Source organism: Penicillium bovifimosum (assembly GCF_028826915.1).
Source record: "Penicillium bovifimosum strain IBT 22155 chromosome Unknown utg000007l_segment0_segment0, whole genome shotgun sequence".
Lineage (NCBI taxonomy): Eukaryota > Fungi > Ascomycota > Eurotiomycetes > Eurotiales > Aspergillaceae > Penicillium > Penicillium bovifimosum.
Window position 1 is genome coordinate 1,100,022 of NW_026622716.1, and position 25,588 is coordinate 1,125,609.

The 25,588-nt window shown below is 50.0% G+C and overlaps 5 protein-coding genes across 5 annotated transcripts; 2 read left to right on the forward strand and 3 right to left on the reverse strand.

The window, feature by feature from the left end:
• Positions 1 to 323: 323 nt before the first annotated feature.
• On the reverse strand, positions 324 to 5,559 carry N7515_009335 (nuclear pore complex Nup192/Nup205 family protein; the record flags this gene model as incomplete). The annotated part of the gene is made up of 5 exons (XM_056670079.1): positions 324 to 374; positions 430 to 698; positions 747 to 902; positions 958 to 5,286; positions 5,373 to 5,559. 5 exons carry the CDS (start codon positions 5,557 to 5,559, stop codon positions 324 to 326), a joined length of 4,992 nt encoding a protein of 1,663 aa, XP_056517878.1.
• A 279-nt stretch (positions 5,560 to 5,838) lies between these two features.
• On the forward strand, positions 5,839 to 15,062 carry atmA (DNA-binding protein kinase TEL1; the record flags this gene model as incomplete). The annotated part of the gene is made up of 9 exons (XM_056670080.1): positions 5,839 to 5,917; positions 5,978 to 6,020; positions 6,097 to 7,434; positions 7,551 to 7,882; positions 7,940 to 12,404; positions 12,455 to 12,845; positions 12,918 to 13,979; positions 14,032 to 14,995; positions 15,043 to 15,062. The coding sequence occupies 9 exons, from the start codon at positions 5,839 to 5,841 to the stop codon at positions 15,060 to 15,062; spliced, it is 8,694 nt and encodes a 2,897-aa protein (XP_056517879.1).
• A 750-nt stretch (positions 15,063 to 15,812) lies between these two features.
• N7515_009337 (zinc-dependent alcohol dehydrogenase) lies at positions 15,813 to 17,098 on the forward strand (the record flags this gene model as incomplete). The annotated part of the gene is made up of 5 exons (XM_056670081.1): positions 15,813 to 15,937; positions 15,987 to 16,035; positions 16,095 to 16,251; positions 16,330 to 16,433; positions 16,517 to 17,098. The coding sequence occupies 5 exons, from the start codon at positions 15,813 to 15,815 to the stop codon at positions 17,096 to 17,098; spliced, it is 1,017 nt and encodes a 338-aa protein (XP_056517880.1).
• Positions 17,099 to 19,053: 1,955 nt separating this feature from the next.
• N7515_009338 (uncharacterized protein) lies at positions 19,054 to 19,758 on the reverse strand (the record flags this gene model as incomplete). The annotated part of the gene is made up of 1 exon (XM_056670082.1): positions 19,054 to 19,758. One exon carries the CDS (start codon positions 19,756 to 19,758, stop codon positions 19,054 to 19,056), a length of 705 nt encoding a protein of 234 aa, XP_056517881.1.
• Positions 19,759 to 21,716: 1,958 nt separating this feature from the next.
• N7515_009339 (uncharacterized protein) lies at positions 21,717 to 23,279 on the reverse strand (the record flags this gene model as incomplete). The annotated part of the gene is made up of 2 exons (XM_056670083.1): positions 21,717 to 22,739; positions 22,818 to 23,279. The coding sequence occupies 2 exons, from the start codon at positions 23,277 to 23,279 to the stop codon at positions 21,717 to 21,719; spliced, it is 1,485 nt and encodes a 494-aa protein (XP_056517882.1).
• Between the last annotated feature and the right edge of the window lie 2,309 nt (positions 23,280 to 25,588).

Consider the following 25,588-nt stretch of genomic DNA (forward strand, 5'->3'; position numbering starts at 1 on the left):
CGGCTGTCCCCAGGGCGGACGGAAGTGGGCATTTGGCAAATATCTGGTCCATGGATGACACGAATCAAAGCTCTTGGCCAAATGCGCTTGATAACATTACAATGCCCTTGTTCCAATCCGATCTTAAAGGATAGGTAGGATAGTCAACAGGGCATGACGATAATGTCCAGGGCAGATAACATTTACACACGCCGGCTTTGGATATGATGCCAATGAAATTCAAACTAAAAATCGCTCAACCTGGAAACCGCCTGCACTCCACCGGGTCATAATGATACATGCATTTTTCCTCAACTCTCCAGTGAGCATCACTAGACAAAGGCTCACGAGAACAATGCTGGTCGAGTGATATGTTGGACTTCCTGGTCCTCAAACTATGCGAAAAGTCAGTCTTCATTTCATCCACCGGTAGATTGCAAGAAAACCAACCTCCATAAAATCGGTGGCGCTAACGAGAGCCATGAATGCTTTGACCAAGTCCAACAAAGTTTCGTGATGGGCATTTGACGTATTTCCTATCTTGGCAGATCGTTTGAAGATGCCCACCATGCATGGCCGGTTCTCAGCCAAGAATCTCCGAGTGTGCTCCTTGATTTGTTCATTTTGGATTCCTCGGGAGAAGACGGCATAGACGATGACCCGAAGAACTGAAAGAAGGAGGTCGTAGTATCTCTGAAGGGCATCTGGGTTTTCAATATCTGACAAGGTTAGCAACTGCCACTGGGTTTGTAGAGGAATATACCAACCAATGCCAATGTCTGGATCAGCAGCGAAAAGCCGCGATTCATGAACCGCTTGGAATAGACCCGAGTTAAGCACGCTGTTTGCTCCGTTCCTGGTTTGTGATAGCCGCTGAAGTAACGACAGGAGCAACTCATAGTATGCCAGTAGTGCTGGGGTGTCTAGTAGGTGCGATTAATACAAGAACATGATCGTTCGGTAGGGGCAGATACTGACCATTTGTCTGGGCATTTTGGAGTTCAAGAGGAAGAGACCGCAAGGCGTCGAGGAAGAGACTCAGATAGTTTGACCGTGAGATGGACTCAGCCAGAACACAATCTGTTTGTCGATCTAAAACAGACAAACAATTCAATAGCACGAGAGCGGATGCACGGCAAGACTCTTGGCCGGTATAGGCGTCATCGCACAGCGCCTCAATCAACCCAGAGCCGGCCGTTTTAATGACCCGTTGACTAAGCACGCGGAGGTTTTCGTGGCTGGTGGCTGACGACGTGATGCGTGTGATGTAGTGGGAACAAATACTGTAAAGCGTTTCTCTCAACAGCACATTCCCCGTCGCCAGGTTGATGCCTCGGAGGCAGAGTTGGAAGAGCTGGTGGAGTTTTTCGTCGATAACATCTCCACTTCGCGATGCTTCTATTGCCGATGCTTCGGTCCCAAGTCTACCGACCAGCAAATCAGCCAGTCGAGCTAGCTCGACCGCCTCGGGAAGATCCGCCTCAATTGCTGTTGCGAGCTTGGGAAGAACCAGCTGGATCGAATGCAGAATGAAAGCCGGCCTGCTTCCTTCATCGATAGCAGAGCAAGTGATGATCGTAGCAACGAGCTCCACCCAGGACCGGAGGGCGTGATAGCGATTCATTTGAATAACCTTGCCCTGATTTGATGCAACAATGAATTGTCTCAGCTCGAGTGTCTCTGCTGCCAACCGCTCCTCGTCTGCCGTGCGGAGTGCTCCATTGGCCGCGAGTCCTGCTCTGCGCATCTGAATCAACTCTTCTACCTCTTCCATGCTGTATACCCCCTCTTCCCGCTTGCCTTCCAATTGGAGAACAACATCACCGAGTAAAGAGAGTTGGGGAACATTGAAGTCGCGGCCAACATCGAGATCTGCGAAATCAAAAAGATCAAACACAGATGGACTGGAAAGTGGTTCACCATTGTCCGAAACTGTGTTTCCCAGCAAGACCGCCAGAATCTCGGCATGTAGGGCTGGTGATCTAGCTGTTGCCGTCGAGCGGACTTCACTTGCCGCATATGTGAATAAATGACTCCGGTACAGCAGGAATTCTGCCAAGGCTGTCGTCGCGTCTGTGAACCAAAACTCCTCCATGTCGACAGTGAATCCATCCCAGGAGGTGTTCGGTCCAATGATGGGTTGGTAGGAGAACATGTCACGCAGGAAGGCGTGAGCGCGCATTTCACCAAGAGTGTAATAGCTTGCCAACTTCGACGACCACAGGTGCTTCAGCACCTCCAAAGCCATACGCTTGAGATGCACAGCCCAAGATACGATGCCGCCATCGATAATTTCGGGATAACTCTTCAGGAAGTAAATGATGCCATGCAACAAGGAACTCTGATTCGCAAATAGCCCTTCCGATGAAACATCGAGAATATTGCCTACACAGTCGAAGCCAAGCAGTAGATGGGCTACTGTCGGACGATCCGTGATCGTTCCCAGGCAGCTGTTCAAAAGGGCAAGAAGGCTTTCTTTGATGACATAACCAGCGGCATCTGTCCCAAATTCGAGTTCTCTCACGTCGACCTCCATTTGCGTTACAAGAGGTCGTGAGATGCTATCCACGTCAACTTCAGAGGCAAGTACCTCCACAATCTTGTTCGATGATTGCCACTTGATAAGTTCTGGAGAACTCATCTTGTTGAGCTTTCTAGAACTGGTGAGTTTTTCGAGTAATGACATCGATATGATAGTAAGGGCCGCATGCGCCGTGCCACAGTAAAGGCAGAGTGACGGGATGAGCGTCAGATTGTTCAATACAGTATCCTCAAATGAAGCGAGTGAGGAGTTGGCAACAACAGTCCGAGATGGTACGGGCTGTGAGTTCACCACCGGCTTAACAATGTTGAAGTATGTCGACTGAAGGTCTAGAAGTAGGTTCATGACCTCCAGACTTCGATGCAAGGTCAGAACCAGCACAGAATCGGATGATGCAAGGGCAACTTTCGAAACATCCTGTTTGGAGGTTGCAAACAAAGCCTTGAGCACATCTTCGTTGAAAAGCCAATCTACCACGCGTGCGAAGGGATGGGATCGAACATAGGTGAGCAACGAGGAAGTATGTGTCGGAGAATCGGACACGGACGGTTGACTGAGAACTAAGACCAGGTCTTCATTGAATGACTTCAGGCTTGCCACCACAAAGCCCAAACAGTTGAAGTTCAAAAGACGTGATTGATATTCGTTAAGGTCTTGAATCTTCCTTGAGAACGCATGACCCAAAATGAAGTCAATGTAAGGTTCTATCCCAGACATACGGTAGGTTCCACCTAAGGTATCCGGGAAAGGAAGTGACATGGGGTCGTCAATTGAGTCGGGTGAGGGCTCAACAAGTGCATTAAGAAGAACGATAAACGCATTCGTCTGATCAAAGCTCTGTCCAATCTTTTGCAAAGCTTGTTGCTGGTGCCATACGGCAGGATTCGAGACCAGAGGAACCTTGCCAATGCCCGATGCACTCATGCTTCCTCCCGATAACCAATCGTCGAGACGGGTCCATGTTTCCTTCCCAACGAGAGAAAGTTTGCCGGTCATGAGCGCTGAGAGTGTTGAGAAAGTCGTTGCCCTAAGATGTGACGGAATCGGCCCACTGCACAGATCCAACAGGGTGCTAATTACATTGAAAGATTCGTTTTGGAGCATCCAATCTCGGATAAGTTCACTCTGTTTACACAGATGACCCATTAATCGAAGATAGCATGTCAGCATCACAGGGCTTTCGGGCTCGTTCATTTCCGCCGGCTCCGGTTTCCGTGGCCGAAACATCCCCAGTATCCCTTGCGAGGTTGTTGCATTGGAAGACTTCTCGGTAACCCGCGATGCGTAAAGTTTCAATTCAGCGAACATTTGCGACCAATTCATTGTCGTGGATCGTTTGAGTTTAGAGGGCATGAATTTGTCTTCTTCTGATAGGAACCGATGCGCCGCGGCTGCATTTTCTTCACCTTCGGAGATTGAGCATAGCATTTCGCAGAAAGCGCTGACGCGAGGAACAGTCTGCCTCTTGGACGCCCACTGAAGGAACCCATAAAGATTACCATCAGGATCAGCCCAAAATCCCTGAGCCGCATCTTCTCGGTGTTCAAAGGCAAACGAAATGATCATAAGAAGAGATTCGAGATGAGTTCGCGCCTCTACCAAGCCACGGTGGAGGTTGGAACTAAGGCCATCTCTAAGTGCAGTAATCTGGTCTAGTCGTTGTGTGTCCTCTTCCGATTTCAACCGTCGGACCGCATCAGGCATATTTGCGATACATGATTCCACAAAAACCTCAAAGTTCTCCATCAACAACTCTTTCATGAAGGGGGAGCATGGCTCCGGGTCGGGCAATGATACGACACTCTCCCTGAGCAGCAGTGTCACAAGTTCGCTGCGCGCGGGATCCGCCCACTCCTCGGTATTGACGCTCGAGCAGATTGCAAGCATGAAGTCAAGAGCACCATCATCGAGGGAAGACATGAACAAGCTCGCACGCTCTTCGGATTCCTTTTGTTCATCGACAGAGGGCGAGGAAAGTCCGTCAAAGTACCATGCACTGTATACCGAGAGCCACAGAGCAACAAAGGCGGCGTGGAAATTTGACAACTTCCAGCCTTGACCATCCTTGATCAATTTATGCAGGTCTCGGGCTTCCTTCTCGGATCCCGAACCCTCGGGAGAACCGTGTTGTACAAAAGAACTGATTGCGACTGGGATGTAGTGAAACAAGAGCCCGTCGAAGCGATCCAGATTCTTCAACTGACTCACAAGTACGCGGAAGTCTTCGCTGCTCGTGTATGTGCCTTTGAACATATAGTATAGAATCGCCCCAAGGGACTCATGCTGTTGCTGCAGACTGACGCGTTGATATTCAATAGCTTCCATGATGTCACGATCATCCTCCTGACCAACCACTGAGGCCTTCTGAACTTGATCTCCAAGAAGCGACAGCCATTTCTCTATGTCGGCCATTGAAGTCAGGGCTTTTCGTGCGAAGAGGGAAGCGTTGCGCAGATTGCCGTTCTTGATGTCAAGAACATGAGCCAGTGCATCGCGCGTCATCTCTTGGGCCGATTCGTGTTCATAATCTTGCGATTCGCGGAACAAGAGACGTAGAGACTCGAGGGTAAACAGGCGGCGTTCGTGGAAGCTTATAATCGCAGCGATCAGCGGAGGCCTGTCCAGCAATTGAGAATCTTCCTGAGCGACCAAAAACATAGCCGCAGCTTCCAATTCGTCGATGTCGAGGGCATCCGCAAGTTGTAACACTCCTTGTTGGAAATCTTGGTTCACCGAGTAGTCAACGTCGGCCACGGTGATCTTTCCTAGAATATTGCATTCGACGTTAGTGGCTTATCAACGAGGAGAAACAGGTCTCTTTGAATCGACTAAGGTCTCTGATTCCACTTACCCGACAGCACAGCTTGACGACTGGCATTGTTCTTTGCTGGCTTGTCTAGGAGTTTGCGGAAGTCTCGAATATGGGTTTCTAATTCGATACACAAGCGATCGAGGTTGGACAGTTGACAATCCGAAAGAGCGCAAAGATCTTGATACAGACCACGCAGGCCGTTCCGGGTATCTTGGAGCTCTGCCATGACGGCGGGGTGAAGTTGAGGAGTGAAGCTCGAGCTCTCTGTTTGTTCCAATCCAGCAAGGCGGAAGGAACGCGACAAAAATCGGGCGGTGAAACAGCTTCCGCAAATACTGCCACTCCACTTCCCAGCGCAATCACCTTGCGCTTATCGACTCGATTGCTCGCAAACAGATTGATCCGAGATGGCTTTTGCTGTTCGTGGCCAGAAGAATTGCTGAGGCTGATAATTTTGAAGTTGTTCCTCTCGCGGTCGGGACCAGACGGCAAAATAAAAGACGCGATGGGGGAAGTTTTTCTTGACAAGACGATTGGCCTTCTCGCGTCAGACAAGGTGAAGGCCCGTTCGGATGCTTTAGCTGGTAAGGATGATTCTGCTTATTCCATGAAATATGGAAAGACTGGTGCTGATTCTTAAGTAGACTTGAAGCATATCTTGCAGCAAAATAAGAAGAGTTCCAAGCTGTAAGAGTCCGACTACCCCCGATAATAAACAACCCTGGGAGCTATCAAGTAACTAATCAATATGCTACCTGTTTAGGCAATCTCTCAATGACAAGGCTTGCCACAAGATTTTTGAATCACTGTTCCGGTTCGTCGCAACAGAAAGGTCACTATTCAATCGAGCACAAAAGTCCGCCAAAACCTCTTCAACATCGCGCCTGTCGACATGTGCTTCCGTACTCCGAATCGCGGTTGATCTCTTCCTGAAGAATCTAAGAACTAAGACAGTTCGCGCCATCATCGACCATATCACGGAAGCAATACCGGTTCCAGGGGAAGGTCTGTGGGAACCCCTCAGCCTGGATTATATCAAGTCTTTGGCATCCCTTCTACGCTACCGCCCTCATACAGAACATCTTGACGAAGAGGACTGGGAGAGTCTCATGAGCTTCTGTCTTGCCTGTATTACCCTCTGCAAACCCGAAGAGAGCCAACTCAGCACCCGGAGGCATCAATCTGTCCTCGAAGATCAAGATGCCAACGACAGCCGTTCCACCCCTTCTAGGATGGCTACGACACCTGCCCCAGTCAGCAAGGAAAAGCATCTTGGCAATAGAAATGCTATTGAAGAAGTTGTAATATGTATTCAACTATTGACAACACATCCAAATCCTCCTTTTCAAACTACCGCCCAGAACATACTTGAGGGACTTGGGGAGTTTGTCGAGTCATCTGTTGCGGGGAACGCACATCAGCTCGCTTTCAATAGCATCAATACAGTCGTTACCAAAGTACTGTTTGATCAAACTGAACTTGTCCGATCGGTTCTCTTGGACTTGATTCCGGTCATCCGGCGTCTATGGGCAACTAAGCTGCCGACACTCAAGGAGGAGCTGCTTGACACCCTGATGCTGTCGGTGATTGCTCTTGAGGACACTGTCCGGAAAGACCCATCTGATTCCTTGGCACAGGACATTGATGGATTGGCCAACACACTCCATTCAGAATACATTAGACGATCTGAAAAGGAGGTTCTACAAGTCGATGAAACGACCCTCTATCAGAGTGAAGCATGTCAGGGCAGGCCAGTCTATGGGCCTCGCCTAGGAACTGCTAGATCAGAACATAATTGGACCATTATCTGGCTGATCGCGGAGCTACGCAAGCTAGCAGAGGATAGCAATACTCGAATCAAATCTAGAGCAGCGCGCGAAGGTTCAAACAAAAGGCAGCGCTTCAGTTCTGAAATACAAGACATCTTTCGAGACTCCGTATCGGCCACAGGTACAAAAAGAATATGCGCATTGCAACTGATCCCATTCCTTGAATCTGAGGTCGACTTTGAGACCAAACAATCCTTCTTCGAGCAGCTTATCTTTGGCATCTCTGATGGTAATGCCGCTGTTTCATGCTGGACCATGATTGCTTTGACAAGGTATGTGAAATGTTTCCAGAAATCCTATTCGGATAGCCTACCCGTCCTGGAAACGCACCCAAAGAGATTTTTGGAGTTTATGAGAAGCCAGCATACTAACTCGAGCCTAAACTCAGTATCGCAAAAGGGGCGACGGCCAAAACACCGGAACTCAGAACCCACTGGCCGCGAGTGGTTGAACTCACCACACGTGCGCTCTCGTCTCCGCTGGCATCTAGGGCTGCGTGTAACCTATTGAGTATGATCTTGGAGTCAGATCTATTGGACTACTCAGTGGCGATGGAAACAACACGGTCACTCTTTGCTTCTGCCAATAGGCCATCTGCTATATCGGACTCGTCATTGAGGCTATGGGCCTTCATCGCACAGATGAAGACACAGCTCGATCCAGGGTCGGCTCAGCAAGCCTCAACGCAGATATGTGGCTGGCTACGAGAAGTGTGGGCTGGTATGAGACCCTAGGTACAACCGTTCTTGTTTCCTCGTTCTAACAGCCATGATGTAGGTTCGGTGACTGATCGCATTCAAACAGCTAGAGTAGCTGCATATGCCCGGCCCCTAGATTTACTCCGGCTTTTATTGTCATGTACTAATCGGTCCTTTTCAATCCCCCGCTATCAGGTCACCGGACCAATGGGGCATATAGCTCGCACTTGGTTCTTTCTTCATGAGAACCGCGAGCTATTAGACTATGGTTTTGAGACAAATTCCATGGCCGCTAACCCCTGGAGCCTGCAGGAAACATGGTCCTTGGAGCATTCTTCTAGGCAGGATCCTGATGACCTAGTGATCTTGGATCTGCTTCGAGTGAGATCCGAGTCGTTTCTGCTTTCATGGCAGGCCATGATTAAAGAACGGTCACACATCACCCCAGACAACCTGCAGATTCTGGCCTCTTTCTGTGTTGTGGCTTCCCTCTTTATGGCCTGTCTCCCTCAGTCATTGCAGTCTCAGTCGCGATCACACGATCTACACCAGAACTGTGAAAGCTTGTGGGGCGACATATGCGAATTTCTTGCAGCTCATTCGCATGAACCCGCATTCATTCACTCATGCTTGGACTTGTTATCGCCGCTTCTTTGTCTTTTGACAGGGCCTGACGTTCCGTCCTCCATCCGGGACAGTCTAAAAGAACTTATCGCTCCATTTTGTACGCTGCTCGAGCGTCTCCGCCACGACGCACAGAGCCCATCTGCGGCTGACGACCCTATGGATTTGGACGATCGATTCATGGCCGAAACTTCGCTGGTGACCGATAAGACGATCCTGACCATGAACCGGAGTTCTCCGTCTCTTTTCCTTGACCCAGACTCATACCAACGCTCTCTGACTATTCAGCTATCAATATTTATACGAACCCAAGCAGGACTTGGTGTGCCCTCATCTATTGTCGAATACTTGACAGGCTTAGATGGGTCTGATCTCCTAGCAGCCCAAGCTGCTTTGCCTGGTATCTTCCAACTCTGTTCGAAATCGGAGCCCTCTGAACTTCTCGCCATTCTGGAAGACTTAGGCGAAAAGTGTCTTCAGTCCTATGAAATGGAACGGTGCGAGACTTCGCATTGTGTTTGCATCCGCATGATGACGAGCTTTGTTGAGTCATGGACGAACGGGCCGGATGATACTTTGAGAGAGTCCGCCATGGATTTGTATAATTGGTTCATTGAAGTCCTTTTGGCCAGAAAGCGCGCAGCTCCGAAGGTCTACATTGCTTTATCTGGGCTTATCAAATGTGTGATTGACACGTGCCCGTCATACGGGAGTGAGCAGCATCTTCCGTCACCACGAACAAGTCTGTTCACAATCCTTCGGGAAGGCGGTATTCAAGTCAAATTCAACGTTGCACAATGTATCCCTGCTCTATTCGAGCGATTTCTTCTCAAAGATCACGATGCCATTTTTGACGACGTGTTGGATAGTCTGCCCCGAGATCCAGAATGGGTCGATGGAATCGCCCTCCGTCTTTATGTGCTCTCTAAATTGGCATCGAGATGGCATACTTTGCTGCGAAGAAGCATATACCATCTCTTTGAGACACCAGCTCAAGTACCACTATCACTCTGGTATGCCGAGAGATGCATGGCCTCGGTCTCTCGAGCTCTTGGTCTGCAAGATGCCAAAGAACTCTTTCGACTTTTCTCGTCTCAGATCCTCTATACCTGGGCTGAAACCCAGAGTATAATGTCGATGCCATTCAGTATATTTGGATATGACAGCCTTCAAGACATGCTGCGAGACGTCAAAGATGAAATTGTTGGGCAGATGGTGATGCGTGCCAAGGAGCAGGAGACAATTGAACTTGCGGACTATCTCAAACTTCCCCATTACGATCTTGTGGCAGGCTCTTTCCACAAAGCCGAGGCATACAGTATCGCAAGAGATATCACAACCCCACCAGAAAAAGGTAATCAGCGCATAAGCGTCGAACTCCGTTTGCGCAAGCTGCTCGGCGAAGCCCAGTTCATGACACAAATCGAAAGGCAGTTCCCGCTGATCGTCGCGGCGTTTTTCAAATCCCTCGACTACTATGAGCAGATTGAACGAGCATTCTCAAAGCGTGAGGACTTTGACTACGCAGTCGAAATTCAGAAGAAGATAATCAGCAAAAGCACGTCCCAAATTGTGCTGCCAGCAAATCAACAACCCTCATTCAGAGCGCGTTATCTCCTCGACGAGCTGGAATTCCTCTGCGTCCGGGCTGGATTTGAATTTGACGCAATACAGATATGGACGCCATCGCTGGTGTCTTTTGTCTGCCGTTCACTCCTTGAATCCATACATCCCGCTCTTGGTTCGCTTCATGCTTGTTCTGTGATTCGCAAGATAAGAATTCTAGTATGCGTGGTTGGCCCTTTCATGCTTCGAGATTATCCTCTGGAAATGACACTCGGCTCCTTGCGTCCTTTCCTTGGTGACATCCATTGTTCTGAAGATGCCCTTGGTGTCTTTTGGTATCTACTCGAGGCAGGCCAATCTTATCTCCGTGAAACGCCAGGTTTTACTGCGGGGATTGCTGTATCAACGCTGGTCACTCTCCGGACACTGTTTTCCTCTTTGCCTGAAAACGCAGCTCAGGAAGGTCAGCTGAGAGCAGTGCAATCGAATGCCCAAAGGTTCTACCAATGGCTAGTGGAGCTTCTTGAAGACCTCCGTTCCTCTGACTGGGACACCGAGACAAAGTCCACGTTTGACCGGCTTGTCTCATTGGCTGAGCGATTCTCAGAATCAGATACCCCATCGGGAGGGCAAGTTGGGAAGGACTTGGTGTTTGAGGTGCTCAAAGATCGCGATTCGTCTTCTTCGCTGTTAAGTCGTCCTGTGGCTGATCTCGTTTTGTCGCTCCTATGCCCAGAGTTCGAGCAGACCTCCGCCAATGGAACTCCGTCCTCCCATGAAGACCAGGATTCCACTTCACATGTCGTCTCTCTATGGCACACGCTTCAGAAGTTTAATGGAGGGTCACAATATCGGCTCTGGGCTGCCCGCGTTATTGGAAGATCCTTTGCTGCTACTGGAAGCATCGATCAATTACTCCTTCGAGAACAAGACCTCTCGCTATTGCAGCCCCCTGAAGCTTCTTTGTCTTTTGGTATTTTCTGCCACTCTAAGGTCAAGATTCTTCGGGTCCTTTGCGATATGCTACACGTACAAATTCATTTTGGAGCTGGTCTGGTTGAGCGCACTTTGCAACTGATCGTCAGCAGAATCGCAGCTGATCCAGACTTCCGAGGCTGCGGTGATGTGATCCCGAGGTCTCTGATGGTAGCTCTCAACTGGAAGGCATACACATGCCCCGCCATCTTACCTTCGCTTTCACCGCATGAACCGATAATAATTACAGTAGCCAACCCCTCTGAGCTTTCGTTCTCCAGCACCTCTGGGCTCTCAGTATCCGATTGGGCTCGCAGAGTTTCCTTGTTCTTATGCAATGCTATAAAAGACCCAGTCATCGGCTCTCTCCGCGAGATCCTCAGCGTGACTCCGGGCCTAGCAGTGCAGCTGTTGCCATTCATCGTACACGATGTGTTGCTGTCAGAGACGGATGAGAAAGGGTTTAGAGTTAAGGAACGTCTCTCCACGGCCTTCCAACAGGTACTGCGTGAGGTTGATGAGGACACGCTATCTCATGCTCAGCTTGTGATCAATTGCATTCTCTATCTTCGCAATCAACCTTTAACAGTTGAAAATTCGATACTCGACCGCGATAAATGGCTTAACCTGGACTTAGGGGAGGCGTCCTCGGCTGCGCATCGTTGTGGCTTGCATAAAACTTCGTTGCTTTTCCTGGAAGCTGAAACATGCAGAATCTTTGGGGTTGAGCGGGGACATCGCGCGAAATACGAGCCGCCAGCTGCTTTGCTTCATGATGTGTTCAAGAACATAGATGACCCCGACTTGTTCTACGGCATCCAGCAGAGCTCATCTTTGACTAGTGTCATGGAGCGGTTAGAATATGAGAGCTCCGGTTTCAAAAATCTCCTGTTTCAAAGTGCAAAATACGACAGCGAATTACAGGTGTCTGGCACTGCGGAGTCATATGGAGTTCTGAAGGCTTTGAATGCAACCAACCTTCAGGGTATCTCCAATACAATGCTATCTGCCTCGAGCAGTGCAACTGATGCGCCTGTTGCCTTTGACAGCATGTTGCAAGCTGCAACTAGTCTTCAGAAATGGGATATTCCAATATCGCCCTTGGATTCCTCACCATCTGCTACCATTTTCCGAACCTTCCAAAGTCTCAATACATCAGGCTCTCTCCTCGAAGTCACTAGCTCGGTCGAAAGCGGTCTATTGGCTACATTGGATTCTCTTCTCAAAACTGGTCGGTCTGCTATCCAGTTGCGAAGTTCAATGCGCGCGTTGGGCATCATGACCGAAATCAGTGACACTTTGCATTCATCGTGCCCTGAAGATATGGAGAAAGAATGGCAGAACATCTTGGCGAGAAGCAGCTGGTTAAAAACGGAGAGGTGAGTGGATCGAAATTGCAGCATTGTCTATGGTATACTGACTAGAGCAGCTATCATGAGGTCGGAGAAATTCTGTCCTGGCATGAGGCTTTATCTTCATCCATCCGAAAAAGCGATATCCTCAAGTCCAAGGCTACATTGAGTCTTGAGAATTCACGACTGCTAGAAGCACGAGTCATTCGACAGTCATTGGAGATCACACGAACCCATGGTATCTCGCAGGCGTCACTCAAGTCCGCGATGAGCCTTTTGAAGCTTGCCGGACCCTGCGCAGATTTGGGATTGAATATCGACGCGGCTGCAAAATTCGACCTTGCCAATGTACTATGGGATCAAGGAGAGATGGCCGCATCCATCTGCATGCTCCAGCAGCTGAAGGGCCAGAATGATCTTCTTACGCAGGCAATCCCCCTTAGTAGGGCTGAATTGCTAGTGACCTTGGTAAGTTGCATGAGCTAGCGCGCTCGATGAGACCACCTTAAGTGCTATGAGAAGTATTAACAACACATTCAGGGACACCACGTCGCTGAGGCGCGCTTGGAAAATCCCGAATCCATCGTCCAGCAGTATTTGTATCCCGCAGTCAAAGAGCTGGAAGGAAGCTCCGATGGAGAAGAGGCCGGACGAGTCTATCACGGGTTTGCAACCTTCTGCGATCAGCAGCTATTGAACCCAGATGGACTTGAAGATTTCAAGAGGATCGAACAATTGCGTGATCGGAAGGAAAGAGAAGTCCTTGGCCTGGAGGAGATGATGAAGAATTCCACGGGCAAGGAGAAAGACTATCTGCAGAACTATCGGGCCAAGGCAAAGCAATGGTTCGACCTGGACGATCGAGAATATCAGCGTTTGCTGCGAGGCCGGGAAGCTTTCCTAAAGCAGTGCCTCACAAACTACCTCCTCTGCCTGAGGGAAAGTGACACTTACAACAATGATGCACTACGTTTTTGTGCACTCTGGCTTGACAAATCGGATAGTGCGATTGCAAATTCAGCCGTCTCTCGGTATCTCAAAGAGGTCCCCAGCCGAAAGTTCGCATCTTTGATGAATCAATTGTCCTCTCGTCTGCTCGATGTTACTGACGACTTCCAATCCTTACTCACTCGTTTGATATTCAGAATCTGTGTTGAGCATCCTTTCCACGGCATGTATCAAATATTCGCCAGCAGCAAGTCCAAGGGAGGCAAAGATCCATCATCTTACTCCCGTTTCAACGCTGCAAACAACCTTGTGGATGATCTCAAGCGCGATAGTAAGATCGGCCCAACGTGGATTGCCGTGCACAATGTGAACATCAGCTATGTGCGATTCGCAGTCGACAAACCGGACAGCAAGTACAAGAGCGGAGCCAAAGTCCCCTTGAAGAACTTGCCAACTGGCCAGCGCCTGGGGCAAGATGCCGTCACTTATAAACTGCCACCACCGACGATGAAAATAGCCCTCCGTGCAGACTGCGACTACAGTCAAGTTCCCGCAGTTTCCACGTTCCAACCTGAATTCACAATTGCTTCCGGTGTCAGCGCGCCTAAAATTGTGACTGCCGTTGCGTCCAACGGTGAGCGCTACAAGCAGCTGGTAAGTCTTCCTTCGACCGCTCTCTGCGTCTCTGAACTAACCAAGACAACAGTTCAAAGGAGGAAATGACGACCTGCGGCAAGACGCCATAATGGAGCAAGTATTCGAGCAAGTCAGCAGCCTTCTGAAAGACCACCAACCAACACGCCAACGGAGCTTAGGCATTCGAACGTACAAGGTTCTACCATTGACCCCAAGCGCAGGAATTATTGAGTTCGTCCCGAACACCATTCCTCTACATGACTACCTGATGCCCGCGCATCAAAGGTACTACCGACGGGACTTGAAACCAAACTCCTGCCGGAAACACATCGCCGACGCGCAGACCAAATCTGTTGAGCAGCGCGTCCGCGTCTACCGTCACGTAACCGAGCGTTTCCAGCCCGTCATGAAATTCTTCTTCATGGAAAAATTCAAGAATCCAGATGACTGGTTCAACAAGCGACTAGCTTACACACGAAGCACAGCTGCGATCTCGATCCTCGGCCATGTGCTCGGTCTCGGTGATCGCCATGGACATAACATCCTGCTCGACGAGAAGACCGGAGAAGTGGTACATATTGATCTCGGTGTAGCCTTCGAACAAGGGCGCGTTCTGCCCGTTCCGGAGGTCGTCCCCTTCCGTCTGACGCGCGATCTTGTCGACGGATTTGGTATCACAAAGACGGAGGGTGTCTTCCGACGCTGCTGTGAATTCACTCTTGAGGCTCTGCGCCAAGAATCGTATAGTATCATGACGATCCTTGATGTGCTGCGCTATGATCCTCTGTACAGCTGGACTGTTTCTCCGATCAGGATCAAGAAGATGCAGATGCAGGATAACCAGGCCGGGGATGGGCCACCTGCTCTGCCTGGCGCGGACAACATGTCCAAGAATGAAAATGAGCCCAGTGAGGCTGATCGCGCGCTAACTGTGGTGGCTAAGAAATTGAGCAAGACGCTCAGTGTCACTGCTACTGTGAATGAATTGGTTCAACAGGCGACCGATGAGAGAAACCTCGCTCTGTTGTATTGCGGTATTTTTCGCTCTTCCCTATCCGTGACGAGTTACTAATTTGTGTAGGCTGGGCGGCTTATGCATAAACTTTCGATTGTGAACTTGAGTTATGTTCGATTATGCACATAGAAACATTTCGGTAGTATATTGAGTGAATTAGCATGCACAAAGATCTTATCAGCGCAATAATTTGTCTTCTATCTAAAAACCAAGCCCTGGTTAGTCCGACCTCACGTGAGTTAATCATCACCAGGGCAATTTGCGATATGTACTACGACATCTGTTTTGTCTGCTATTGACTGTGCACTCTTATTTACCCCTTCTGGTTATTCCTCTTCTATGCCCCGTTTCACATACAAATATCAGCGTAGATCAGCATGCATTGCATTGCAGGTCTCATGCAAATCCAGCCGAGGTCATCCCGCGACTCCACCTCCCCCCTCTCGTCATCGTCGACTTATACTCGTGGCTAAGCACAACGAGCAACATAAATACCCTGCGCAGTGAATAAATAACCAATATCCGAGGCATGCACATCTCCTATCCGAGTATGAGCAAGGTTGTATCCAAGGTTACACCAATGATCCGTCAATACCAAAGCCTCCCACCCCGCGGATCGTCTCCAGACTCCGTCGTTCTCTCCACATCCAACACATTTCTCCGCTTTTGACTCCTCTTTAACTTGGCATGAGCGGGGAAGGGCTGGAATCAGGGATCGTTTGGATATCTAGTCTTAAACCCCGCGAATATCTCTCTACCAATGCTCATTCCTTCTTCTGACTGACTCCAATCCTCAACATCCAAGCTAAACACATTCCATCAGTACATCACTCACAATGACTATCTCCGAGATCCCAAAGACGCAAAAGGCCGTCATCTACGACCAGCCTGGGACTATTTCGACCAAAATCGTGGATATCGATGTGCCAGAGCCTAGTGCCGGCGAGGTTTTGATTAACCTGTACGTTCTAAGTCAACTTCCCTCGTGGCGATAGTACTGACAATGATAGAACACACTCCGGCGTGTGTCACTCTGATCTCGGTATCATGACCAACACAGTACGACATACCTACAGTCTCCCATTTTCCCATATTTCAGGCGGCTAATCCCCTACCAGTGGAGCATGCTCCCCTACCCAACGCAGCCGGGCCAAGTCGGCGGCCACGAAGGCGTCGGTAAAGTAGTGAAGCTCGGCCCCGGCACCGAGTCCTCAACCCTAAAGGTCGGCGACCGCGTCGGCATCAAATGGGTCTCCAGCGCATGCGGGAATTGCCGTACGTTACCCTCCTTCCATCCCAATCCCAACCAAACCCTCATAAAGAAAAAAAAAAATAACTAACCAAACCCTACAGTACCCTGCCAGGCCGGCTCCGACGGTGTCTGCTTCAACTCCAAAGTCTCCGGCTACTACACTCCAGGCACATTCCAACAATACGCCCTCGGCCCGGCAAACTACGTAACCCCCATCCCTGATGACCTCGACTCCGCCGCAGCAGCACCCTCCTCTGCGCCGGCGTAACCGTCTACTCCGCACTAAAGCGCAGCAACGCCCGCCCCGGTCAATGGGTCGTCATTTCCGGTGCCGGCGGCGGCCTCGGCCATCTCGCCGTGCAGCTAGCATCCCGCGGCATGGGGTTGCGCGTAATCGGCATCGACCACGGCAGCAAAGAGGGAATCGCCAAAGAGTCAGGCGCGGAACATTTCGTTGATATCACAGCCTTCCCGAAGGACGATAAAGGCGCCGCGTTGACGAAGCACGTGCAAGATCTGACGGATGGACTGGGTGCGCATGCGGTGCTTGTCTGCACGGCTGCGAATGGGGCTTATGCGCAGGCTGTGCCGTTGCTGCGGTTTAATGGCACGCTGGTTTGTGTGGGCGTTCCGGAACATGAGCCGCAGGCTATTGCGTCGGCGTTCCCGTCTGCGATGATCAGTAAGCAATTGAATATTACGGGTTCTGCGGTGGGAAATCGGACGGAGGCGATTGAGACGATGGAGTTTGCTGCTAGGGGCATTATTAAGGCGCACTTTAGGACGGAGAAGATGGATGCGTTGACCGAGGTGTTTAAGGAGATGGAGGAGGGGAAGTTGCAGGGTCGGGTTGTACTTGATCTTTCGTAGTGTGGCATCTTGTGCGATTAGGTACCTATATTTTCATGATTTCATCCAGCCCGGTTTATCAAATTGAATTGGAAATTTGGGAAATTGCTTGTGGTCTGCCCGCTGTAGGACGAATGTATGCACACTCAACGGATAGGGGGATATATCCCCCGGGCATGGATGAGAATGCGAATCTGCCCGTGGCTTTCTGCACCAATTGAGCGTATCCGCCCCCTGAATGTACCAATAACTGTTTATTCTGCCTGATGAGACAGAAAATTGAGAATAGAAATAGATGGGAGCGAAAAAAGACATAAGTTGACTTGATGATGTGAATGTAGAAAAAAACACAAAAAAATTGACCGACGCAGGGATCGAACCTGCAATCTCTTGATTCGTAGTCAAGCGCCTTGCCATTGGGCCAGCCGGCCTTGATGGATACTTTGGACCAAATGTGCATTATGAGCGGACGGAAATACGGCAGTGCGATACCGTATCATTATCCGGCTCGGCTGTCAATGACAGGCTGCCATTGGTCAGTAACGACACAGAACCTGTCCTGCTGACCCACCCCAGAGGGTCCCGTCAAAGATTCAAAATCGAAAGAAGACATTGCGAGGTGGTCAGGACTGAAATGGACGAGAGTCAAGTGCAGTGATCTGAACTTATCTGAACGACCGGTAACGATCAAAAGATGACCAGGATGAATGGTAAGGCTGGACGGTCTAAAGATGGTCAAGATGAACGGTCAAGATGAACGAAGGTGAACGAAGATGAACGAAAATGAACGAAGATGATCGAAGATGAACGAAGATGAACCAAGATGAACCAAGATGAACCAAGATGAACCAAGATGAACCAAGATGAACCAAGATGAACCAAGATGAACGAGGATGAACGAAGATGAACGAGGATGAACGGTCGAAGATGAACGAGGATGAACGAAGATGAACGAGGATGAACGAGGATGAACGAAGATGAACGAGGATGAACGAAGATGAACGAGGATGAACGAAGATGAACGAGGATGAACGAAGATGAACGAGGATGAACGAAGATGAACGAAGATGAACGAGGATGAACGAAGATGAACGAGGATGAACGAGGATGAACGAAGATGAACGAGGATGAACGAAGATGAACGAGGATGCACGGTCGAGATGGACGGTCGAGATGGACGGTCGAGATGGACGGTCGAGATGGACGGTCGAGATGGACGGTCGAGATGAATGGTCGCTTGGTTCATCTTGGTTCATCTTGGTTCATCTTGGTTCATCTTGGTTCATCTTGACCGTTCATCTTGCACCTCACCCCGGAAGCCAATTACTACAGACGGCACCTTCGGGACAGCCTTTAAAACCCATGTGTAGTATGAGAAGACAGTCTGAGGACACCTCGGGACGCCTTGAGCTACCTATGTCCACGATATTACGAGAATTACTTGAACGCAAAGCATACAGACCTCTCGTTCATCTAGAGCCAAGATCACATGAAGATTGAAAAGTAAATTCATTCGCAGTACTATACATCGAAGTTCAGTAGTTTCAAGCACAAGTAGACGTCAAATAGCCCATCCAGTAAACAAACGCCCTCGCAGACATAGCAGCAAATAGGTATTTCCCAGACGCATAATAGAAACAACATCATATAAGATCAAACATCCCTTCCACACCAGAACCCTGCATCATTTCTCGGACACACTCATCGTCCCCTCCGAAGCCATCCTCCACACACGTTGAAGAGCTAGCCTCACCACCGTGGTACTCCGAATTAAGCACCGAAAGACCACGCACAGTACCACATTGACCGTTCAAAAAGTCAAAAGAAGATACAGGAGGCAGGGTACACTCTTCTTCCACATGGTAAGAGCTTGGAGTGGCACACTTAGTCGGAGTCGCTAACTCAGTGTCTCCCGAAGCCCCAGAACCGTCAACTGAAAACCGAGAGACGATGTGACCCCAATTCCTTCTAGCCTGCTAACGAAGCTGAGCAGCCCTAACAACACGGTCCATATACTCCAAATCCCGAACCCAATTCTGGCTCGCAATCCAGTATTGTGAATGCAGCGCCGAGCTCGACGACGCGCCCGTCGCGGGCTCGAGACAATCCCAGAAGGCATCTTCCTTCCGGACGTCTTGGTCAATGTATTCAACGCAGTTGGCGAAAAGGTCCTTCCAGCGCTCGAAGAGTTCTTGTACTTGGGGGCTTCGAGCCAGGTGTTGGATACGCTCCCACTCTGGCTGCATTTGCGCCAGGTGGTGCTTTTTGAATTCGAGAGAAAGGATTGTGAGTTGTTCCCGCGGGGTTTCGGCGTACTTGATGAGATTTGAGTGGTGTTCGTCGACGTGGGATTTGATGAGCTCGAAGACGGTACGTAGACCGTCTTGGATATTGTCGTAGGCGGACACCTGACGCCAGTATTGGTTTACCACAGAGGACAGTTCCGCGAAGTCTGATTGTCCTAGATCAACGATAGAGGTGGCGCCGGGCCTCACTGTGGAGATGTGTGGCGTCTCCGGTTCTTGGAGTTCCGAGGTTTCGTCGTCTGGGGCATCGGGGTTGCAGTAGTTCCAGACTCCTTCGAGCCGGGCGTGGAACTCGAGATCATGCATCCATAGAGTCCAATCTGTGTAGGGGGTGAGGGTTTCGAGCCTGATAGGTTGCTGGCGATGTAGAGTCATTTTGTATTTAGAAATAGTAGAAATGTTATTGTTGGTGATGGGTAGGTATTTAGTGAAGAGGTTGTAAGTGGTAAAAGGAGTGATTCACAGGGCAAAGGAATAATATGCGTCAATACACCTCCGATGCCTATCTAAGCCGTGGACGAAATAGGCAACGGAGCTCATCTGTGTGGTCACAGGGCAAAGGAATCATCATGCGCCAATACCTACATAGGCGGAGGCCGTCGACGAAATAGGTAACGGAGCTCATCTATAAGATCGAGGTACGTTCCAATGGTCAAGTCACTCAAACCCTGGTAAAGATGGGAAGCGAAACGATATTTCCTCGTACTTAGCTCATTAAGCTCAACTTCTATCGACTCAGGATGAATAATGTACGGTGGTTGGTAGTTCTTCTCATTTTGAAGCAACAAGATCACTTTGGATGCCATCTGTCATTGACTCTTGACTGAGCCTGAGTGTCACAACCAAGCTCTCTATTCCCAGAGATAGAATTAGAACACTCGCATAGTTTGGCAACGAAACATGTTGAATTCAAAAATGGTCCATCCATCGTAGGTGTACGATCCTTCTACATGCCTCTAGCAGCCCGACACCAACACCAAGGTCACCAGCAGTGTCTTATCCACAATTCCACATCATTATCCATAGAACCGAAGCACGTTCCATCCATATCATTCCCTCTAACCATCAGCCACAACTTCTACCCGCACAGACCATCAAGCCCTACACTAGTCCCATTCACATACAATAACAAATCCATTGTACAAATTTAAGATATCACCCCTGCAGCAGGTGGGTACTCACACAGCCCTAAGCACATTAGCCTAAAAAGCCAAAAAAATAAGAGAAAACACCAGGAGCACAAAGTCGTTATGCACGGCCCAGACAAACAAAGCACAAGCATTCGATCTCTTTGGCGCGGCCTAAACTCGGCTCGGACCCGGTGCCGAATCCCATTCGTACGTCATTAATATTTGAATGGATATCCTCGTGGGGACGAAGAAATAAGACATTCCTGTCGAAAACGTGGCGGACCACTTTTATTTTTCTTCACGTGCTAACTAGTAGTAGCTAGCCTGAAACCAGAGCGCACTAGTTAGGTAAATCCGAAATCGTGTAGGTAATTACTAATGACTATGGCTGTAAATCCGGAGACAAGAATGGTAATTGGTGAGTCGTTTCAAAGGATCATTGAACTTAACTTGTGCACTGGACGTGTGTTAGAACTTGGAGCGGCACGTTGAGATCAAATGTGTCCGATTTCTCCGGCAGGTTTTATTATGATTAGGGGTCTTCTAAGCTACAGATAGATTATTATCAGATGTGAGACGGATTTCAAAGGTTCCAAGGTTGGATGTGCGGAATCAGTGCCGACCCCGTTCCATGGGGGAATTCCGAGCTGGAGCTCGAAAGATCTCGGGGGTGGAATTTCTTCGAGCTAATTCGTGAGTGCTTTTGCGTCCAAGGAAAGTGAACAATCCCAAAATCTGGATGACCCACTTTTTACCGGAAGTTGATCCATGGTTCAGTTTTGCATATCGGGGCTATTTATCCCTGCCAACCGTGGACGCGCGGTCCCAAGGCCGTAGTACTGGGTATCGGATGACGACACTAATGGAATTTCTAGTTCCGACTAGGTGGTCACGGCAATTGATGTCCACAGTGGATTTGTAGGCTCGGTCCCGAGGGGCTGCGTATGTTGTATGATGTAGCACGTAACAGTGCTGCGTATGTACATGACCGTAGCAAAATGTACCGACAGTTCTGATGATATGTAGACATCAAAAGGAAATGAATGACATGGCTGATATACGCACAAAAAGAGCTGGACGATTCACCACCGATGAAAAACGCAAAGACAAGATGCAGGAGGGGTATTGCAAGGAATGAACACGATAGCCTCCCAGAACAAAATAACAAAGTGTATGCATAAAGAAAGACAGAATGGAAATAGTTCATCGGGTTCGTTTCGAGTATCCTCCCGAATTCCCATTTCCAGTCGCTGGTCGCTTCTGCCCCGATCCTGTTGCACCGGAGCCAGAAGATTCAGCGATACGGATAATGTTGCCCAGATGAATAAGGTATGGCTTCGGAGCACGGTTGACTTCGATCTTGCGGAGAATGTCGCGCAGCCGGTTGGCACATTGGTGGAGGTCCGCAGGCGGTAGAGCCTCAAGCGCGTGTAGTACAAAGTGCCGCGCGTCTGTTTCGGAGTCTGTTTCGACCGACCCGATGAGCAAATGATACAGATTGCGCTGGTCCTCGTCTTCACCGTGGAAGCTCTCGCGGCCTAGAGGATTACCCTCGAGAGGATCATTATTGCGAGCCACGACCGACTCTAAGAGCGACACGAGAGCCTCGGCAGCACCTTCAGAGCCATGCGGGGCACGGGCTGCAATGTTGGTTGTAATCTGAGACACCGCCCGTTGAAGCTGTGTCACGACATCGCTGACCTCTACACCCAAGCCGGGGCTCACGGGTTCTGCAGGTAATTCGCCAGTCACACAGTATCGGTCGAAGTCGTTGAGTAGTCGGCGCGTCTGTTCCTGTATCTTGTCAAAGTAGATAGCCGCACATGCGCCTGCAGGCATTGCTTTGCAGAGGCTGTTGAATACCCCGTCATCATGAACTGCCAGACGGAACATGGTCGCCTCGAAATCTCCCTGCACCACGCATTGCTCTGCTGTGCGTGCTTGCTCGATCGTCTCTGTCAAGTCCCGTCGGGTGTCTTCTGGAAGAGTGCGGCTGCTGAACGCAGAGAAGATGTCCCGGACTTTTTCTGTCCGCGTCATCCCCTTGCCTGTCGAGTCCTCGTCTCGTAGGTACTGCCACTCGAGCCGCGTTGCAACCGACCCTAAGTCACCCTTTAAGAGGGACTCAATGCGCGGGAGGCGGTCTGGGCGTCCATCTGGAGTCAGCGCTACCTCGATCGACTGAGGCGCAGAGAGGTAGCAGCCGTGCAGTTGGTCGAGAAGCCACTGTTAAGGGACGCGAGGTTAGTATGGACGTTTTGAGCTCTATGATCTTCTAGTCCTCCCCCAACAGGAAACACTTACGAAGATATGCTGGCACGCCCCGTCCGGTCGATTCTTGAAGGCGTAACAGCTGCAAGTGGTCGAGTCTGGGCCAATGTGCACATGCGGTCGATCCAATAGCTGGAAGTCATACCCTGCGGCAGTAGAACCACAGTTGACAACATCAAAACCGCCATTCAAACCCACAATGGCACTGGCTTCCAACTCGGAATCTAGTTGGCTTAAGTCATACGCAATGCCTGACGCTGCGAGGACAGAAGCACTAGTCGATTCGGATTCCTCTTCATCGCTGCTTTCGTCCTCTTTGTCTGCCTCGTCTCCACCATTGGAGCCTTCCTCCGATGAACTGTCGTCTTCTCCATGATCACTGTCGTCGTCGGAAGGGTCCGGCCGACCCGCGCGGGCCACTCTGGCAGGCAGGGTCGTTTCTGACATATTCCGACCAATGGACAACCTGTTAAATTGTCGTGTTGGAGCGGACATGACGAAAGAAAAGGGAGGCGGTAGACGAGGAAATCAAAGAGGGGCTACAGAGAGCGAAGAACTGATGTATTTTCCCACTGGGTGGACTTTCGTAGACTCACAGAGTTCTTCCGACCCATGGACGGAAGCGGGTACTCTGAACCATGGAACGGGCTTCCCTGGCGCCCGCTTTAAATAAGGAGGGGCCATTGTGAGAGGCACAATGATTTTCATGCTTTCGCAGTCCAATTCACCTGCGCAAATTAATTGTATCTTGGATCTTCCAGGGGAGGAATCAATCTTGAGATTTGCAAGATTTTTTTTTTCCCAACGGCGCTTAGCGAGAAAGGCAAGTAAGTGATCAGGTGGCGAAGAGGGGGAAAAGCTTAAGAGGCTCAATGAGATGTGCCGCGCAGGAGAGAACGAAGGGATGATGTCTTAACAAAGCCGCACCGTCTAATCATGCCTAGCATTAGTACCCTGTCGTTGATCAGCATCATCGCGCAGCGCACAGACGTCCACTAACGGAGGTTCTTATGGACATATCCGGGGTTGGTGGCTGGCACCGGAGCACATTCTTGGTAGATTTGGGCATGGCTATGGCGGTCTCCGGACACAGAGCCATGTCATGTAAAGACGTTGCGCAGTCAGTCTTCCCCACAAGCAATGCATGCAATTGCCAGGGAATGTAACTTCGAATCAAAAGTTAATATCGGCATGTTGTATGCTGATCACAGAGAGTTGCGAGAAGGCTGTTCTACAGTTGGCCAATGCAAAGCTTGCATCTCGTATTTGCATAGTAGACGCTGTTGGCAATATCGAAATCGACCCCTCAGTGGCAGGTATCACACCGCAAAAAGCAAGGACACAACGAGGGACGGAGAAATACTACCCTTGTACAGTAATATCGTTGAAGCTGTAGGCACTTACCAACCAAGTAGAAGCACTTCGAAGTTGCGATCGCCGCCCGAGCAACCGAAAGGAAATTGAAAGAATTCTGGAAGTCCCAATGCAGCATCCGTTAGACCCGCCAATATGGGCGCGTTCCTCGTTGGTCACGATTGCACACTGGCGATTTCTGTGGCGGAGAACTGCGAAGATGCCACCCACTCGGATAGCCCGGGGGCCCGAGGCTCTTTGTTGTGGCTTTCTTTTGTCCACGCGACAACCATGCCTCAGAAGAGGAAAAGCGAAAAAGCGCAGTGAAATCCCTGTGCATCAACAAAAATGACAGCGACAGTCATTACAAACCAAGATGAGGACTAGCTGCTTGGCGGAAGTGGCAAGAAGCCAATACTCCGATCTCCAGGGACGGCGAGCGCAGCCGAGGGGAGGCAGACCGGCGCCGCCGCAGTCTTTCCTTTTCCGATTCGATAGGTAATTCCAAGCCCATCGCACGATAAGTTGGTGATATCCCGGGTCTGCCTTGCATATGGCTCAAAAGGAAGTGGATCACCGGAAGTTAACCGAAACAGGTACGATTCAAAAGACGATATGTCGAGTAGCCCAAATCTCCTGCGCAGGAGGCTATGTGTCGTTCATTCGGCCGCAAGTTACTCGATACCCATTGTATAGTGCGACGGCGCGGCGAATCCGAGCATAGCACGCAAGAAGCTGTGCAGCGCAGCGGGACCCGTGAAATTGGGTATTGGGTCTCGATGTAATGCCTTATCCCTGCAAGTTGGTGTGGCCCAAGCAACGGAGACAGCTGGAGACAGGCCCGTTGAGCTGCGGCAGCCACTTTTGACTGCGCAACACTGGCGATCGGCAGCTTTGGCGTCTAGCCCTGGGGCTTGGCTATCGCTTGCCAATCACCATCCCTAAGCGCCTAAAAATTGTGCCTTGATCTGCGATCCTTTTCGAAAGAGGCGTAGGAGGTAATTCCGAGCGTGGTGCTTGATGGTTCGTAGATTTCGTCCGTGCACTCCTTGTGTTGTCCTGCACGTTGGATCACTGACTGATTTGGGCCCCTGTCCATGACGCAGCCACAATGGCGCGTAGGAGAGGGCAATTGGTTTGTTGCTTTCGAAGTGCATCGGGGTCGAACGACGAAGGCTCTTAAAGAGTTAAAGAGTAGGAAAAAATAGAGCAAGAAATCAACTATCAGAGTACCAAGACCAGATCGGGAGGCAGTAAACCCAGGACATTGTGATGCTTCATGCTTGTAAGGAAACACAGGAAAGGCGCGGAATGCTCAGTCAAAAAAAGTTCGTGCAGCAACGGGGAAAAAGTATCCGTCTCATGCTATGCGATTGTCCCGAACTAGGCATACTTCGGTGTCCACATCAATCTCGTTTAGGTCGATCTAGCCCTTCACCAAGTCAAGGAGG